We start from the raw sequence: 14351 nt of genomic DNA, 5'->3' as shown, positions 1-14351 counted from the left end.
ACTTTCTGATCCCCATACACCTGCTACCTTAAGGATAGTCCAGTGGCTAGGGTGTATGTCTCCCAGGCGTACGGTTCTGGCCTCCAGACCCAATGTCTGCATTCTTCCTGCAGATGCCTAACCCCTACCTGCTCCTCAAGTACAAATATCTGTGTATCTAGTCATTCTAAGGACATAACTAATGAGAAAACTGTCTGCTAAATGACCAAGTAATTAGTCATTTAACAGATGCATAACCCCTACGGGCTACTAAATAACAAATATCTGTGTATATATTCACTGTAATGTTGTAACTTTAGGGAGAACTGTCTGCTAATTGAATAATTAATTAGTAACAATGCACAGTGCTTTTGTAGTGAAGGAATTCACACTGTGCTACTACATGTGTCCTAATGCTTTGTCAGTGGTGGTTGGGGAGCGATTAGTCACTCCAGTAAGTACAGCATGGTGTGACGTCCACGTGTCTTGGAATGCTGCATCTCCACGTGAAAAGAGCATGTGGGATGACGCCATTTTGATTCATCCAACGTATTTCATGAGACATTCCATTGAGATGCAAGGTGAAGCTGTTGCCACAATCATCCATCATACATCATGTCCTAGCATGTTACTCTTAGCATGTAAACTGCATGTTAACTTCACCAAATGTGATCTTGAACGTGGCCGATTCAAGTTTGAATAATGTGAAGCATTTGTCAAACGGCGGTTATATGACAAAGGAAATATAGTCAAATGACTAGGTTATACGGGCCATACAGACTAACCAGGTGGTTGTTGCAGTGTGAGTGTTTAAATGTCTATCAAGTTGGGCAAATTATTCACACCTTCCTTTGGCTCAAAGTTTGTTTCTCTTCATCTATTGTTTTGAGTTGATTTCCTCATCACCCAGCCTTGGCCATGCATTTATATTTTCCAGATATACGTTCACGGGGATCTACACCTTTGAGTCTCTCATAAAGATCCTGGCTCGGGGGTTCTGCATCGGACCCTTCACCTTCCTCCGAGACCCCTGGAACTGGCTGGATTTCTCTGTCATCAGCATGGCGTAAGCCACATGATGATTTCGTCAATGATGTATTACTTGTAACTATCGATCAGGGCATGTATATCGCAACATCTTGAAATTATTTGTCGTTATGTGAAGACATTGCTGTGTTTGAAACTGCCACAGGGTTTCTCATGCTGCTGATAACAATGTTTTCAGTAGCCTAGGTTATGGTATATTTACGTTGATTTAGGACTACAGTACTACTCTCTTGAGTCCTCTCATTATGGGAGGAGTATTGGAATCAATAAGTCCCATGATGCACCCTGATATACCATCAAAGAGCACTAGAGAAACAAGCCATTAGATAATGCTATAACAATACTAGATAATGCCTTATTACAGCAATATCAACTGACATTTTTAAAACAGTTATTTAAAGTGAATAGTAATATAAATCACCTCAGTAATTTAAGAAAATGCCTTTATACATCCTTATCATATAGTCTTATTTATCCAATTAAAAAAAAAAAAACTGAGGTGCAGAGATTTTTTAATTATGCATATTTATAATCTGCAGCGTTGCATAATTGGCCAGGTGCTTTGAGTTGTGTCTCTTAATTGGCTGGTGGTATTCCACGCGAATAGAAAATGTATTGCATACTTCATAATTCACTAACTGGGGTTTTAACGGGCTGTATTCAATATGGTGATGGTTTCACCTTGATCGTGGATGGTCTATAGGGGGCTATGAAAATGACTTTATAAGCCTATTAGGGAAGTCATGGGACTGCATGCTATGGTCCAATGCTGCTAATGCAGGTGCTGGATTAGACAGTTGAGCTGTTATGTGATGCGCTAACCTCCAAGGACAACCATCCCAACTGAAAACAACACGGCCAATCTAGATTAGAACTACGTTGTTAGAACATTGTTTGAACATTTTTTGCCGTAGACACAAACAATCTAATCGGTGTCCATGTCAACTGGAATTAATAACTGAAATCCTTTTCCTTTCTTAATTTGGTTAAATTCTCAACTCCTTAGTTGTGTTTTTCAACCAAATCTGTGAACCACATCTATCATCAACTGTTGATTTTTGTCTATTTTCTTTTCAGATATGTGACAGAATTTGTCGACCTCGGGAATGTTTCTGCATTAAGAACCTTCAGAGTACTAAGAGCTCTGAAAACCATCTCTGTGATCCCAGGTAGGCCGCATTCCACCCATGTACAGGTCATGTGGCTCATGTTGGTCCTCTTTGACAAGGGTTGGACGTCCCGATTTAAACTCTTCACTCGTTCAATGAAGTTGAGTCCGTTTCTACTGTAAAGCGACTGTGGTTTCAAAGAACTCGGATGAGGAGAGAGTTCCACCACAGACAAAGTGATGGATGGATCAACCAGCTCAATGCTCTCCCTCCCCAGGCCTGAAGACCATCGTGGGGGCCCTGATCCAGTCGGTGAAGAAGCTGGCGGACGTGATGATCCTGACGGTGTTCTGCCTGAGCGTGTTCGCCCTCATCGGCCTGCAGCTCTTCATGGGCATCCTGCGGCAGAAGTGCGTCCGCAGCTTGGCCCACTGCTTCAACTCCTCCATGTCCGTCAACGACACCTTCATCTGCAACAACCGCACCTGGGGCTCCCGCATGGACTTCCTCACCAGCGAAGGTCAGCCATGGGGGTCATCCACCATCACTTTTGGGTGGTGGTGGTGGTGGTGGTGGTGGTGGAGCTGGCAGCACGATTCATCTACTCCAATCATTTTGTAGTTGCTGTTTGGTTATGGAGCTGGAGCTTGTATTTATTAAGAATTATCATCATACTATTATGATAGTAAGAGTAAAGTAAGATTAAGTCGAGTAAAAATGTTTTTCTTCCCTCTCTGCAGATAACTTCTATAAAGTTGAAGGAGCCAAGGACGCCTTAATATGTGGCTATGGAAACGATGCAGGGTATGTCATGATCTCTCTCTCTCTCTCCCCCTCTCCCTCTCTGCAGGCCATTATGTAACAAACCATGTTAATCAGAGCCCAATCTGAATCTCTGAATGCAGTATTTGAATGAAGTTTCTGAATGCAGTTTCTGAATGCAGTTTTTGAATACACTTTATAAATGTAGTATCTTAATGCAGTTTCTGAATGCAGTTTCTGAATGCAGCATCTGAATGCAGTATCTTAATGCAGTATCTGAATGCAGTGTCTGGATGCAGTATCTGAATGCAGTGTCTGGATGCAGTATCTGAATGAAGTGTCTGGATGCAGTATCTGAATGCAGTGTCTGGATGCAGGAACTTAATGTGATATCTGAAGCATGCTCAAAAGGCCGAGAAGATCCGGTAAGACCTCAATACTGGAAGGTTGTTGGTTGCGTATCTCTCGGCCTTAAGATGAAAGGTTCAGGGTACATATCCCAATGTCCGCCGTCTACGTCCATCCTGCTAAAAATGGCGAAATAGCATTTGTGTAGATGTGTAGACTCAATAAACCAAACTTGTGAGTGACTGCAAGGGACTATCTAAGCGCTATATAACTTTGCCTTATCATCATTCAAAATACCAGGTTCCTATACCCTCTCTCTCCTTCCATGAGAAGAACCAACAGAGATGAAGAACATGCTCTCATCATCATCATCTTAATTATTATCCCTATTGTTATATGAATCCACCCCCCCCCCCCCCCCCCCCCACAAGATAAATGCAGAGGAATCCCATGCAAAGCAGATGCAGTATATCCTGTTGAGTGCAGCGAGGGTGTGTGTGTGTGTGTGTGTCTGAGTGTGTGGCGTGACAGTGCCCGCACGGTAGGGCTGACATGTGGCCCCGGTGGTTGATCTTTGCTGTCAGCCGCTGGTGCCTTTTTACCACACGGAGAGCAGCTGGGGGTAGGATGTAATGTATGTACACACACACACACCAGTTAGAGTTCATTAGGACTGAAAGCTCCATGGCACGCACAGGTTGACCGAATCACAGACAACAGACACAGAGGACAGATCATCCTGGCTGGGGATGCCTTTGAGATGTTGCGTAAGGGTTATGGAGGTGTATCACTGAATGGGTTGTGATTGTTGTGGATCGGCGTTCTTCTATTGTACATGGTACAACAGAGTGTGGGACTGCGGTTGATGGTGAGTGTGTCGCTCATCTTGGGACAATTTAGTGGTGTGACACTTTTATTCTGCTAGCCTGAATAACATGAATTTCATCGAGGGAGGAGGAGGGGAGGAGGTTAACCTGTACACACTGAGGAGGTGTTTCATTTGAAGGCAGGGCTTTATATTTTATTTTGATTCCAATCAAAGCACAGTGTCAGACTGTCCAAATTTCTGTAGTCAGTCAGTATACTGCGCTGCCTAATCCCATAAATCCAGAGGCTTTTGAAGCGACCACAAACAGGACGGCGGTGTCCTATGCCAGGCCTCAGGTCAAGCCTTGCAATGAACTAAAAACCCATCTGTGTCCGTCTGAAATCCCAGGGGCTTCGGCAAAATGGCCCCCCTGACCGTCGGTGTCACTGGTTAGTCGTGGACCATAACGGGTTAAAACTAATTACTGGAAAGTGGCGAGCTATTACACGCTAGGTGAAGGATGTTTGATCTTCTGCATGCAGGGGTTTGTTTTATGGAGGAGAGACATTTTAGAGATGTATTGGTATTGACCATCCCCCCCCCCCCCCCCCACCCAAGAAGTTAAAGACTAACCGAACGTTGTTCATTTTGTGTTGGGTTTATTTCACAAGTTCTTTGTGAATATCATTATATATTGTATATTTGTTAACTTTGTTATTATTGTACTAAAAATGGGCCGAATAGATCAACTTGAACTTGAAGAAGGATGAGGAGAGAGGAGAGGAGAATCCCTCTCCTCTCTCTTGGGCGCCTCTCTCTTGGACACAAGTTGTCAGCAGGGAGTTCTGGGATTTTGGAGAGCGACGTCACAGATCTCTCTAAACTAGTAGGTCAGCTCTATCTGTCCCCCCAGCTGTTTCTACCATGATGCCCTTCCCCTCTTTAACGTGTGTGTGTGCGTGTGTGTGTGTGTGCGTGTGTGTGTGTGTGTGTGTGTGTGTATGTGTGTGTGTGTGTATGTGTGTGTGTGTGTGTGTGTGTGTGTGTGTGTGTGTATGTGCGTGCGTGTGTGTGTGTGTGGGTAGGGGCATGTGTGTGTGTGTGTGTATTGAACATTGTGTTGTATTGAACGTGTGTGTGTGCAATTGTTTTTGTATGTGTGTGTTTGGACATGTTTGTGTGTGTGTGTATGTGTGTGACTTTGAGCGTGTTTGTGTGCACGTGTGCATGACCATTTTGAGGGGGACCAACTGAGAAGGGAAGGAAGATACTTGGAACCAATTTTTTTTCTGACAATTTTAATCTGTTTTGTTTCATTATTAATGTTTGTTAATAGCATTTCCAACAATAGAACTACAAGGATTATTTTCCCCTGCAGTGAAGTTTAAAACCTCGGTTCCAATTAACAATTGGGATTTATAGTATTTTTTAAGTTAAACTAATCAGCCAATAAGAGCGGCTTAATGTGGTATATGAGCCAAAATGCTGGACAGCTCGGGGACAACAATAGAACAACAATAGAACAACAGTTAACAACCGACATCTGATCAGTAGGTGTTTGTTCTCCAGAAAGGCCCAAGACAGCTTTTAACTTCTGTTATATTGTAGATTTGTGCTTTTTTTCTGCCGGGCCGTTGAGATGTTAAGCAGGTCAGTGTAGAGGACGGATGCTTAATCTTTTGAGTGAATTCCAACAAGTAATCCCTGAGTAGATTTCCAAATTAAACCTTCGGATACATTATGATGACTCGCACACATACACACACACACACACCCAGGCACACGCACACCCATGCACCCGCACACATGCAAATGCACACATGTATACACATGCCCTTACATACATACTAATGCAAAGTATGGACATACACAGAGTTCATAGACAAGCACACATGCACGCACACATGCACGCACACATGCACACACACACACACACACATTATTATGGATCACTCGTTAGATACTATTTGTAGAAGGCCTGAACTTGGACTGTTGTCCTTAACTGCTCTGCTACAAGATGAAATGCACACCCTCCCCCATAAGGAAGTAAATCCCTTTACATTCACCAGATGTCTCTTTTCATTTGCTGTTACATGAGGGATGTGTTTCTCACGGTAGATCCTAGGAAACGGGCCCTAAACTCAACCTTGACTCATATCACTTCTGTATATTAAGCTGACTGTGTCTTCTATCTGTCCGTCTGTCTGTCTATCTGCCTGCCCCTCTCTCTCTCTCTCTCTCTCTCTCTCTCTCTCTCTCTCCCTCTCTTTCTCTCTCTCTCTCTCTCTCTCTCTCTCTCTCTCTCTCCGTACTTATTGTGTATGAGTCTTGTTTTGATCCTCAGCAGCCCCTGTACTGGTGTGTAGTTTAGCCACCTGTGTTTCCTCCTGTCAGCTAGCTCCGCCCCTGGGGAGCCCGTACCTGACAGGAGGATGTACCAACAGTCTCCAGGGATGGGTTGCTATAGAAACCATTCGTGCATTTAGCCCAAACAGAAACCCATGATAATCCTCCCCATGTCACTTATGTTCAAAATTATTTTTTTTTCCCACTGGATTTTAATCTGAGGTCACTTTTTTACATAATTTACATGTTTTGTTATGCACTGATATCAGTGGTGGAAACATGAGATTGTGCAGGTAGTCTTCTAGATGGCTTGCTTGTCGGCTGGCTGGTTCAACATTATGGTGAACAGACTTTTTTTACATGACTGTATTAACATGACTTGCTGGTTAGCTTACTAGTTGACAAGCTTACTCAATCGTTTTTTGGAGACTGTTACTTAATGTCTGGCTAGCTGACTAGTTACATCACCTGCTGGTTGACTCACTGGCTGGCTAGCTGAATAATTATATGACCTTCTTGTTAGCGTTCTGGCTGGCTAGCTGACTTGCGATACAACCTGCTGGTTAGCCTACTGACTAGCTGTTGAGATGTGCAGCTGTTGGCTGGCTGACGCTCTGCCTCCCCAGCTGTTTCCCAGCCATTACTAAATCATTCTGCGTTCAGATTTACATGTCATTCTGATCCGTCGCTGTTGCCCACAATGCAATTTATAGAGGCCAGAAATAACAGATTTTTTTAACAGCAACTTGATGTCCATCTGGCTCAACATAATCCCTTTTGCTTCCCCCTTTTGTATGTTTTAGTGAGTGGTATGAATTTCAAGTGGCCTCTTCAGTTAACATCCACTAGTCATGGTTCTTTTCCTCTCAATCCAATTCTCTCTCATGTGGAGCCAGAGGCCAACAAGACAACATGTAGATACCAGGGATGGTTTTAACCCTGATAAAATACCAGACCATGTGATGTCCCGTCTATATTTGGGGCCCAGATATCGCTGTGTCCTCGCCTAATGCTCTGAGGTGTGGCTGTCTGTCTCTCGTCATGTCTTGCTCATTCCTTGTCCTAGCTCTGATTAATAAAACATCCTACTGCTCTTTGTTTTGTTTTTCTTCGTTACAGGAAGTGTCCAGATGGATTTGACTGCTTGAAAATTGGGAGAAATCCTAACTATGGCTACACCAGTTTTGACAGCTTTGGCTGGGCGTTCCTGGCTCTTTTCAGACTCATGACACAAGACTATTGGGAGAAATTATTTCACCAGGTGCTGACAACCTTTTAGTTCATCGTTTTCATTTTCATCCATCATTGGCCCACATTTAGACAAAATGTGAATTACACAGTTATATTATACAAACTGTCCTACAATGCTGCATTGACCATTGCTTCTTTCTAGACATTGGCAAATATGGACTTAGTACTAGGCCTACAAAAATAAGATGTACCTCATTCATCACAGGACACAGGACATGAAGTATCAAGAAAGGATTCATATTTCATAATAAGAAAAAAGAAAATATATATATATATACTAGCCAAACTTCAGTTGATGTAGATTATGGATTGATTTAGTGTGGACATTAAAAACAGACTTGTGACTTTCTTTTGTGCACTACATTTCAGTTTACACAATTTAAGTTTACTAAATGTCTGTGTTCTTCCGTGTATCTCATTACTTTGTATTCCTGTGTGCTACATCTCTATGTATTTCTGTGTGCTGCGTTTCTGTGCAGTACCTTTCTGTGCAATTCTGTGTACCACATTTCTTTGTACTTCTGTGTGCTGCGTTTCTGTGTACTTTGGTACTACCATTCTGTATACCTACCTCCTGTGTACCTCATTTCTAAGTAGCTCTTTGTGCTACATCTCTGTGCGCTCACCTCCCGGGCATTGCCACTTCTACTCCCATGCTTGCAGACCCTGCGCTCGGCGGGTAAGACCTACATGGTGTTCTTCGTGCTGGTCATCTTCCTGGGCTCCTTCTACCTGGTCAACCTCATCCTGGCCGTGGTGGCCATGGCTTATGAGGAGCAGAACCAGGCCACCATCGCAGAGGCCTGGCAGAAAGAGCGCGAGTTCCAGATGGCTATGGAGCACCTCCGCAGGGAGCAGAGGGTGGGCAAATACTACGTATAACAGTGTGATAGTATAAAAATACTAAAACTACAGGGGGTTTCAGATGTAAACAAATACTAATAGTGTAATAATAGTATGCTAATATACTACTACTAGTACTAATATACTACTACAGGGGGTTTCAAAGGAAAACAAATACTAATAATACAGCTTTGGAGGAAAGCGTCTGCTCAGTGACTAAATATTCAATTCTTAAACATCTGAGACATAATGTCTGCATGATTCATCGCGCAGGACTCTACTGACAGCAAGCCCTGTTTGGCAAGGCGACATCCGCAGACCCAAACGTACCTCTGCTCTGTCTTTCAAAGGGAATCCTCAGGATCTTTCTCCACCTCAGAGCAAGCTCCTCATGAGGATGTGGCCTCTGAGCCCGGGCACATGTTCTTGTAACGATCCGTCTCATCGAGACATTGATGAAGCAATGAGCTTATTGTGAATATCAATATTAATTGAGTCCATTAGGGGGATCAATTAGATCATAGTTTAGACTGTATTTCAGGAGGCCATAACAACAGACAAGCGGGTAACAGAATAGACCTTTTAACTGTTGTATGGATTAGAAATTCAGACTAACAAACCGATTTTCTAGGAAGGCGTTTGACATACAAACCACTCCAGTAATGTATTCACTGAAGGCACCGGATCAAATCCAACCAAAACAACAACAGAAAATCCAACACATCAGTAACTCAATTCAGACATTCAACCAAAAGTATTGTTTTCTCTGTTTTGTTCGAGTTGGCGGCGAGGAAGCAGGCGCAGGAGACGGACTCGGTGCTGTCGCCCGAGCTGTCCCCGCTCTGCGCCAAGGCGGGGAGCCTCTGGAGGGGGAGTCGGCGGAGGAGGTCCCACCGCACCCTGTCTGAGGAGGCCGGGGAGGAGGACGCAGAGGAGAAGCTTGACCTCCTGGAGGAGCCACTGGTACGCTGAGGGATGCTGAGATCCTATCGCTAACCGCTAGGATGCTATGCTAATGATAGCGGCTGTGATTCTACGCCAATGCTCATTGCTAAACTGCGATGCTAATCTTTATTCGCTAAGATGCTATGCAAATTCTTGCTGATATGGTGAGATTGATGCTATCGCTAACTGCTAGGATGCTATGCTAATGCTAGCGGCTGTGATGCTACGGTAATGCTAATTGCTGAACTGCAATTCTAATGTTAATCGCCAAGATGCTATGCTAATTCTAGCTGATGACATTGAGATGTCCCTCTTGACGCCGGACAGTCACCTAACGAGTTCACCTAACGGATTCATTTCCATTATAACTGCTCACCAATCACCAAGTCCAATGGGGTGCCGGTCCTCAAAGCTCTAGCATGAGATCTCGGCAGCCCCACCGCTCTCAATTATCGGCGGCCTCTGATTTGGTATCCTCCCATATTCTCATATCCCCTGTGCCCCCTCCCACCACAGCCGCCCCTCTCCCCCCTGCCGCTGCACCCCCTGCTGGCCACCCTGTCCTCCCACCCCCTCAGCACGCGGCGGGGCAGCCAGGCAAGCGTGTTCAGCGTCTTCCGGCCGCGCGGCAGCTCGGACGCCGACCTCGGCGACGACGAGCTCAGCGCGTGCGGCGACCCGGTGCCCGGGGGCCGGAGCCGCGCCAACTCGGTGGCGGGGGGCCGGAGCCGCGCCAACTCGGTGGCGGCGCCCTGGAAGCGGCGGACGGGCAGCGTGCGTAGCCACTGCTCCCAGGGCCTCCTGCTGGGCGTGGTCAACGGGCGGCTCAACGCCTCGCTGGAGCACAACGGGGTGAGCGGCGCCGGGCTGCTGCCCACGCACAGCATGGAGAGGGTCCGCGAGGACGCCGTGAGTGGGGGGGCGGGGGCTCACACACACGTATGACCGCCTTGAGTATCAGGGTACATTCGTTAACCGATCATTAACCGTGTTAATTAACATGAGCTGATGCAGAATGAAGCATTCACTCACAGTTAATTTACAGTGGAGTTATGGTCTAGTAATTGTTCACTCATGGTGTCTGTTTGATTTACACAAGTTGTAACCCTGACCCTAATCCTAACCCTAACCCACTAACCCTAACCCTAACCCACTAACCCCAACCCTAACCCACTAACCCCAACCCCTAGGCTAATACCATGTAATGATGCTTATTACTGCGTTAACTAATGTAAATTCCTTGATAATGAATCGTGTCTTGTGTGTCTGCCTTTCTGTGATGGTCTGTGTTTGTAAGTGTGTGTCTCGCATGTCTGCTTGTGTATGTCTGTGTGTATCTGTTTGTGTGTGTGTGTGTGTGTGTGTGTGTGTATGTGTGCAAGGTTCTATAGTTTGTGTGTGTGTGTGTGTTAATGTTTTTCCATGTACATGTGGGTACAGGTATGTATGTGAAGACGTTTTAATGCTCTAATTTGTGTCTACAAAGTGAGCAAGCGAGAGTGCATATACGTGTGTGTGTCTGTGTGTGTGTGTGTGTGTGTGTGTGTGTGTGTGTGAAGGCCTCCCACTGTGTGTACTGTGTGCTCTTGGTCTCCTCAACCTGCCCGGTGTTTTTCCCCCTGCTTGTGTCCCAGGAGGCGGGCATCGTCACGGAGACACTCCTCACATCCACTCCCCAGCCGTCGCCCACGGCAACGCAGCCTCCGGTGCACAGGAAGAGGGGGCTGAGCACCGTCAGCTTCTTCAGTGACGTCCTTGATGGTGAAAGCCAATTAAGAGGTCAGAGGTCATTTACTGAGGGTCCGTAATCCCCTCTGATTACTCCACACACACACACACACACACACACACACACACACACACACACACACTCACACATACACACACACACACACACATACTGTACACACACACACTGTACAGAGACACACACACACACACACACACACATGCACACAATGTCTACCCACACTGCACACACACACACACACAAACACACACACACACACACACACACACATACTGTACAAACACACTGTACAGAGACACACACACACACACACATGCACACAATGTCTACCCACACTGCACACACACACACACACACACACACACACTGTACACACAGTTCGCGAACACACACACACACTGAACACACATAATATAATAATATAATAATATGACATCATACATACAGGTCAGTTAGAAATCCTCAGTTACTTATTAGTATTGCCTTAAGTTGTCAAAATGTCGATAACATTACATAGCATAACACAACAAACAACATAAAATACCTTTATAAAATTAAACTTAACATAATGTTACGTAGCAAAATAAAATACATAACATGACAACAAAATATAACATACTATATTTAGCAATGGCTAACCAGTTATCTAAAGTTGTTTTAACATAGCTTGTTGCTTTGATATGCTCATGATTTGGATTTGTTTGTTACGTTATGTGTTCTAATATACTGATTATGTGGTAAGTGTCATGCTATGTTTGTTCATTGGGAGCCTATTAAAACATTCCTGTGATTATAAATAAAAATAAAAACACAATAAGAAAAGTTAAGAATAAGCTAAAAGTAATTAAAAAAGTAATGTTTGAGATGTGACCTACACTTTTAAAAAGCACAACAAATGAATCTGAATGGGAGAACCAAAGAGCCATGAGCGCGACACCATTCCGAGCGTGGCGTTAACCCAAACCAACCCACATCCACCCATCGCTACACCTGAGCCTCTTCTCACCCCCGGTCTGTCCCCCAGAGCTGGAGGAGTCCCGGCAGAAGTGCCACCCCTGCTGGATCTCCTTCGCGCGGCGGTACCTGATCTGGGAGTGCTGCCCCTGGTGGCTGTGGGTGAAGCAGTGGGTGAAGTTCATGGTGATGGACCCCTTCCTGGACCTGGGCATCACCATCTGCATCGTGCTCAACACCCTGTTCATGGCACTGGAGCACTACCCCATGACGGACGAGTTCAACGGCATGCTCTCCGTCGGGAACCTGGTGCGAGTTCACCTCAGTACTCTATCTCTCCTCGCTCTCTCTCTCTCTCTCTCTCTCTCTCTCTCTCTCTCTCACTCACTCTCTGTTTTTCTGTTTCTCCTTCTTTTTATCTATCTATGTTTTTATTATATTCTTCCTCTCTCTCTCTCTCTCTCTCTCTCTCTATCTCTCTCTATCTCACTCTCTGTTTGTCTGTGTCACCTTCTATTTATCTATCTATCTTTTTATTATATTCTCTCTCCCTAGGTCTCTCTCTGTCTCTCTCTTTCTCTCTGTGACTCACTTTCTCTCTCTCTCCCTCTTGCTCTCTGTTTTTCTGTGTCCTCTCCTTCTATTCATCTTATCTTCTTCTCTTTCTCTGTCTATATATGTCTCTGTCTGTCTATTTGTCTCTGTTACTCCGTTGATCTCTCTATCTCTCTCTTTTCTCTCTTCCCATCTTGCTCTCTTTCTTTTTCTCCCTCTCTCCTGCTATCTCTCTCTCACTCTCTCTCTCTCGCTCTCTCTCTCGCTTGCTCGGGTTATTCAAAGGCAGTAGTCACAAAGTGCAGGGTAACACCAGACAGAGACACATTTTTCAGATGTCTTTTCAGATCAGGCAACATATCTTTGTTTTATTTCCAGTGATAACACAAACTGGACACAGTGGGCTGCATGAAGAATAAGGTCTTGTTTATTTCATGTTTGACACCACTTGTATCATCTCTGGGGTACACAGGAATAATTTGTTTTTGCCATCTGTTTGACTGCCCCCTACTGGCTCATTGGTTATTCACATAGCTCTGTATGGTCAAGATTTGTTTTAGTTTTTTTTAGAGATGTGCAAAAGCTTCTATAGACGGACTCAATCTATCTATTCAGTCTATTCTACTGTTCTGTAGTAATGAACTATCTCTATCAACGATTCTATGGTAATTTCTGAGGAAGCTGAACTCCCTGTCACTGGTTTGTGTGTGTGTGTGGGGTCAGGTGTTCACCGGGATCTTCACGGCTGAGATGGTGTTGAAGCTGGTGGCCATGGACCCCTACTTCTACTTCCAGCAGGGCTGGAACATCTTTGACGGTGTCATCGTGTGTCTCAGCCTGATGGAGCTGGGCCTCTCCAACGTGGAGGGGCTGTCCGTCCTGCGCTCCTTCAGACTGGTAGCCTACACCTCCTCTACTCTCACTTGTCAGTCCTCTAGCTTCCAGCAGACGCCAGTCTAACCCCAGTGACGGCCAGGGATTCATGTCGTTTAGGGGCAGGTATACAGGGGTTAAGAGAACCATTAAAATACAAACAGAAATTGAAGCGCACCATCGTTTGTTAAAATTATTAGACAGATCGCTGAGTATAGCTTAAGGATCACAAAAATATCTTAATCAAGTGAATATTGACGTTTCAGTTGATTTTTGTCGTCATATTTTTGCACACTAATGTACGCATCATATGCATAACCACAATATTTGACCCAAACAATGTAAAATCTCTAAAGAATGGAATAACTAAACGTAAAGATTGGTTACACTTTGCCCTTGCGACTGACAAACATATGACTAATCTCTGATCCATTATGGAAATTGTGTTGTGCCACCTTGACTGAGATTATAGAAGTGAAGGACATTGGTGATGTGTGTATTTCGCTTTGGCCATGATAATTTGTATCAAGCACGACAAACACAATGTTGTAACACACCGCTTCTGTAAGAACCAAAAGTTTAGCAAAAGAATATCACAAGTGCATCAAACTTCCATCAAACCAGCTCAGAACAAGATGAAAACTGTCAACATTATTTGTGTTCTAAAAATGAGCGTTAGCCATTGCACTCAACAAATGATATGCTAGGCTGTTAGGTTTCCCGCCAAAAGTTATTTTTTAGCAATTTGAATTAGCCGTTGATATGAAGCTGTTATAAGGAC

General features: G+C 44.6%; 1 protein-coding gene across 1 annotated transcript in view; it reads left to right on the top strand.

Annotated features, from left to right (window-relative positions):
• Positions 1 to 14351, top strand: part of LOC307085743 (sodium channel protein type 3 subunit alpha-like) — a gene marked incomplete at both ends in the record, with an annotated part of 35166 nt that overhangs the window by 4543 nt on the left and 16272 nt on the right. The window contains 11 exons of the mRNA XM_079750605.1: positions 917 to 1045; positions 2104 to 2195; positions 2413 to 2655; positions 2876 to 2939; positions 7519 to 7660; positions 8314 to 8511; positions 9274 to 9456; positions 9955 to 10377; positions 11085 to 11199; positions 12213 to 12451; positions 13421 to 13594. Of these exons, the coding sequence (XP_079606731.1) occupies positions 917 to 1045; positions 2104 to 2195; positions 2413 to 2655; positions 2876 to 2939; positions 7519 to 7660; positions 8314 to 8511; positions 9274 to 9456; positions 9955 to 10377; positions 11085 to 11199; positions 12213 to 12451; positions 13421 to 13594 (2002 nt within the window). The remainder of the gene's footprint in view (positions 1 to 916; positions 1046 to 2103; positions 2196 to 2412; positions 2656 to 2875; positions 2940 to 7518; positions 7661 to 8313; positions 8512 to 9273; positions 9457 to 9954; positions 10378 to 11084; positions 11200 to 12212; positions 12452 to 13420; positions 13595 to 14351) is intronic.

The sequence above is a fragment of the Pollachius pollachius genome (genome assembly GCF_949987615.1).
Source record: "Pollachius pollachius genome assembly, chromosome: 14".
In the NCBI taxonomy this organism is placed as follows: Eukaryota; Metazoa; Chordata; class Actinopteri; order Gadiformes; family Gadidae; genus Pollachius; species Pollachius pollachius.
This window is presented reverse-complemented; position numbering and strand designations above follow the sequence as displayed.